The sequence below is a fragment of the Cyprinodon variegatus genome, unplaced genomic scaffold (assembly GCF_000732505.1).
Source record: "Cyprinodon variegatus isolate N-32 unplaced genomic scaffold, C_variegatus-1.0 Scaffold64, whole genome shotgun sequence".
Taxonomy (NCBI): Eukaryota; Metazoa; Chordata; class Actinopteri; order Cyprinodontiformes; family Cyprinodontidae; genus Cyprinodon; species Cyprinodon variegatus.
In genome coordinates, this window is record NW_015150517.1 from 1,123,842 (window position 1) to 1,128,622 (window position 4,781).

The 4,781-nt window shown below is 35.1% G+C and overlaps 1 protein-coding gene across 2 annotated transcripts in view; it reads right to left on the reverse strand.

The window, feature by feature from the left end:
* Positions 1-3,838, reverse strand: part of esco2 (establishment of sister chromatid cohesion N-acetyltransferase 2) — an 8,608-nt gene extending 4,770 nt beyond the window's left edge. The window contains exons 1-7 of one of the 2 annotated variants that reach the window (XM_015371766.1): positions 3,725-3,838; positions 2,757-2,822; positions 2,480-2,604; positions 2,070-2,376; positions 1,679-1,988; positions 1,143-1,252; positions 111-216 (exon numbers count right to left, since the gene is read on the reverse strand). In XM_015371766.1, coding sequence (XP_015227252.1) covers positions 111-216; positions 1,143-1,252; positions 1,679-1,988; positions 2,070-2,376; positions 2,480-2,604; positions 2,757-2,809 — 1,011 coding nt within the window. In that variant the 5' untranslated portion in view covers positions 2,810-2,822; positions 3,725-3,838. Of the gene's footprint in view, positions 1-110; positions 217-1,142; positions 1,253-1,678; positions 1,992-2,069; positions 2,377-2,479; positions 2,605-2,756; positions 2,823-3,724 lie in introns of both variants that reach the window. The other variant, XM_015371765.1, reaches the window with a different exon arrangement.
* Positions 3,839-4,781: the final 943 nt, after the last annotated feature.

Genomic DNA, 4,781 nt, shown 5'->3' on the forward strand with positions numbered 1-4,781 from the left:
AATTGTCAAACTTTTGGTGTCGATCATTCGATTTCATCCTGGACACTACAGAAAATGGGCTTAAAGTGTAAAAAACCGAACTTCTCCTTTAACAAATGTGTCATCCCTACCTGGTTGTCGAAGAACAAAGCTGTAGATTTAGGACTTGGCGTCCTGGAAAGAACAATCTTCACTTGTTTTGTAACCCCATGTGTTTCAGCCATTAATTCAGGGGAGCTGAGGGAGACAAAGATTGACAGCTGACAAGTTTTAATGGAAAAACTTAATACCATAGGAATATGTGGAGTTCGGCATTTCTTCAGTCTTAAATATGTTCAATGTTACTTTTTAATTAAATAAGGTTCCAATCTACTCAAAGCACATCCCTACATATCTTTACTCCAACTGCCTTTGTAGTTAACATGATGCCTTCTTTATCTAACATATCAAGTGTCACATTTTAGACACAGCAGATGTGCACTGCCTTGTGTAAGCTTCAGAAAAAATTATTTGGAAAAAGCAACAACAGTTTTTTTTTTCACTCTTAAATTTACTGCAGGTTCCATACAGTATTACATATGGACTGCAGATAGATTTTTTATTATATGGCAGAATAAACGTCTAAAGACTAAAGCTGAACGGTTCATTTTCAGCTAGCTCACTGATCAATGCATGCAAGCAGAATTTAGCTTTTTTTACTCAAAGGTAACAGTAATGGAATCGGGACATGCCTAATTTTAAGGTCATGAAAAAACAAAAATTCTGGATTGGAAAATCTATATGCTTGTGCTTAAGAAAATTGAAATTGTACTATTAGTTTAAGATAATCCAATTTTTATTTTTTTTGCAAAATTGTTTAGCTTTACTCTAAATTTTGTTTACTGTTGTTTCTACAGAATTTTAAAGTTGTCAAATCAAAAGATAAAGAATGCCAGATATAAACTAATGAAGCATTTGTTACACAAACTACCGGTAAGCATAATTTCATTTGTATCCCATTTCAATTAAAAGGAAAAACATGGAAAAATATAATCTAAAACATTTTGACCTACAAAAGTTAGAAACACATACATGTCTGAAATTTAAAAAAAAAAAGGATTTTTAAGAATGGAAAATTTATCTTGTGAAGGGGAGCCCTCTCTCGTCTTTTAAACCAGTTTTACCTCGATGGTTTGACGGTTTCTGACTCCCCATCATTAACATCCATCCAGTCAGTTGGATCAAACTTCGTCCTCTGCTTTGTACCGTCTTGGATCTCCTTCACATCCATTTGCTGTACAGCAATCACAACAAAGAAAAAATCACGTTAAAACATTTAATATTGCAAACTGAATGAAAAAAATGATTTAAATCATAAGGTTCATTGATTCTTTATGACAATCTCTCCAGACAAACACTAAGATTGGTTACAAATTAACATAGACATCACTTTTATTGATTCAGTTTTAAACAAGGTACTTGTAACTTCTGTTTTACATCAATGACGAGGAAAACTTTCTAAGATTATAAGGAATCCTAGATGAGAATTAAAGATGGAAAAACTGCAAAACATCTTTCAATTATTTAGACACTATTTTTTTTTTTTTTAAAGGTCCACATTTGTGCAACCACTTTTCCTATAATCTATTGGTGCTTTAACACCACAATTTCTCCATTGTGAGACACTAAATGGATTTTTTTTAGCTAATAACACACAAACCTTTCCTGGCTCCTGCAGCTGTGATGCAACCCTTGGATCCACCTGCTGCTTTGGTGTCTTAGCATTCTGCTGTGGGGGTCCAGTTTGGCTCCTGGACTTAACTGGAGCTGGCCTGGCTGAGGACTTCGGAGCAGGTCTCTTATACATGGATGTTGGCTTCTTTCCTGTACCAAAGAAAGCGGCTCCAACAAAGATCTTGGGCTTGGGCTTCAGGCTGGCGAAAGAGAGCGTGATTCCCTTCTTTGCCTCTACTGGGTTGTTGTTTGCTGGTACATTGCTGCTGCTGGTGGATGTTGGTTTAACTGCAAGGCTGCTAAATAAATTGAAAGCCAATGTTTAATACTAGAAGAGTTCATCTAAATATATTTAAAATAAAGCATCAGAAACAAACCTGGTATTCCTTTTGGATGGTTCAACTGCCTTTTTAGATGCTGGAGAACCTTTGGTACTCTTCTTTCCTCTCTTACCGGATCCTGTTATTGCATTTCTGGATTTGTTGCCTCTTTTTACAGTTTTCTTCATTTTCTTTTCTGTTTTTTGGGCTGATGGTGGGGGGGAGGTAATAACAGGGGGGAGGGAAGGCAGAGATTCTTTTACTGCCTTTCTCTCAAGTGGATTGAGATAAATGGTCTTCTGCTTGCCATAGAAGGAGCTTGTAACCATCGAAGGGGATTTACGTGGTGATCTACGTGGAGAGCCTGAAAAAATAAGTAGATTTTCTCACAGTAACCAGAAAACCTTTAGATTTTTATTGCCGGAGCCAAAAGGAATGGTAGGTCACACTAAACTGGCCTGTCTTACCTGCTGGCTTATGTGGCGACTCCTGTCCTGCTTGCTTCTCCACATGTGGAGAGAGCAAGCGCTTTCGGGGGGATCTTCTCTTTACTGGCGAGGCTTGCTCCTTCATGCCCTTCTTGGCAGGGTGACTAATGAGAAAAATGTCAGACTAGAAGCCAGATTCCAGGTGTACGCATTACATTTTTACTCAAACCATTATGTGAAATCAGAGCTTACTTTTAGGGAGTACATTTGCATAAATCTTTTATTCGTTTAATCTTCATTCATTTTTACAGCTTACCTTTCAGAGTCCAGTGAGGACAGTTTTCGCTTTCTGGTTGAGGTTGGTATCATGTTCAAAGTATACCTAGGTGTAATAGCACAGGATATTTGGTTTTTAGGATAAATAAAAAATGTTCCAGGACAGTACATTTTTAATTTATGCAAAGCATATTTCCACAACCTTTCTGATTTTTGTGACTAGATGCATTGTTTAAAACCTTTAAAAGAGATATCAGTTAATGCTGAGGCATTTGATAAATTGAGAATGGCGAATTGAAAGCATAGTGCCTAAAATTAAAGGTGTTTTTATAAATTAATTGGTTTATGTCTACTTTTACACATACAAAATAATAAGTCTTTTAACTGTCTTTTTTCTTCTGTCAAACAGGTCGAATAATCTTTAAAAATTAAGCTATACGTGTTTGAAAGTGAAAAGTATCATAAATAAATAGGCAGAGGTTCGTTAATAAACCTTCCAGTATGAATTTCAAGAAGGCTCGCGAAAGAAAATTGCTCCTTCCGTGTTTTACGGTAAATTAGCTTATAGCAGTACAGGTCTGATTTAATCTTCTACTTCAGTATAATACGTAAAGACACTTTAGTTATGTCTTAAAGATAAGTCGTTTTTCACTTTTACCTGGTAGGAAATACTAAAGTCCCCCACAATATTTAGAAGTAAACTGTTAAAGCAAACGCGCATTTGGCGGGATGATCATCTTATGAAACAAACAAGTGTGTCAGCTACAACCCAGACTCTTGCACAGCTGAATAAACCACTTTGTCCGCGCATTATCAAAAGTAAAACACAATTTCATCTTTAAAAACTACTTAAAACATGGTAGTTTTAACTTATGTGATGAGTCGTATTTACAATTTTAAAATGTGATCGTTAAACGCGCAATTTAAAATCGAGAATAAAGTTAACAAACATCCAGGGAAAACGCAGGTTGGTCGTCATTACACACATATACATTTCTTCTGGTTTACCTTGAACAATGAATGATGAAAACAAATAGATGTCTCAGGTCTTGCTGCTGCTCTATCCTCGCGCGTTTCTCATCTATGTTTTTGAAGAGCGCGCGCCAGTCTAAAAATAGTTGCACAACCCGACCGGAAGCGGAAATGTGAGCACCAGTGAAATGTGAAACAGCTTAGCCCGTTTCAAAATAATAAAAAAATAATAAGAGACAAACTATAAAATCCGTTACCTAAAAGTTGGGTAAAATTTATCAAATTAAATTATTTAAATGAAAACTATAAATTAAAACAAAATACATTTTGTTGTCATTTAAATCCTTGACAATTTATCTATGTGTAATATGTATTCACAGCACTTTCAAATGCGTACAATGCTCCAGAATAAACAGTTAAGAAAAATCTAACCTTCAGATTTATTTGTTTATCTTTAACAGTATCTTAGGAATTTAATATAACTATATATTTTTATATTTATCCTGAAATAAACAAGAAAACTGAGCACAACCAAAAACTATTAAAACCAACCTAGCCAGAGTACTTTAATAAATATTAATCCAGTGTTGTATTCAATCAATCTGATAAATTGATGACAAAAGTTCTGTTTATTAAGATTTAAAAAAAAATAAGATTAAGTATTATAGAGTGAATTGAATAAAAAGATACATAAAGCAATTTTAGACAACATTAATAGCATTTCCAACATAAATGAGCAACAACTATTCCACTATTGCAGAAAGTAATACTCTGACTCTCCTTGTGCAGTAATGTTGTGCCCAGAGTTGTCAAATAACAAAGTACAAATACTTCGTTACTATAATTAAGTACACTTTTTAGGTATCCATACTTTACTCCATTAGTTATTTTTCTTCCTACTTCTCACTTCTACTCATTACATTTTCACTAGTGTTGCACCGATACCGATACCAGTATCGGACGGGGCCCCGATACTGCCCTAAGATGGTGGTATCGGTATCGGCGAGTACCAACAAATAGGACACTGATACCATTTTGAGAGCCATAAGTTTATTCAACTATTGTCACCCACTCCTGTTAGGCAATAAAAAGT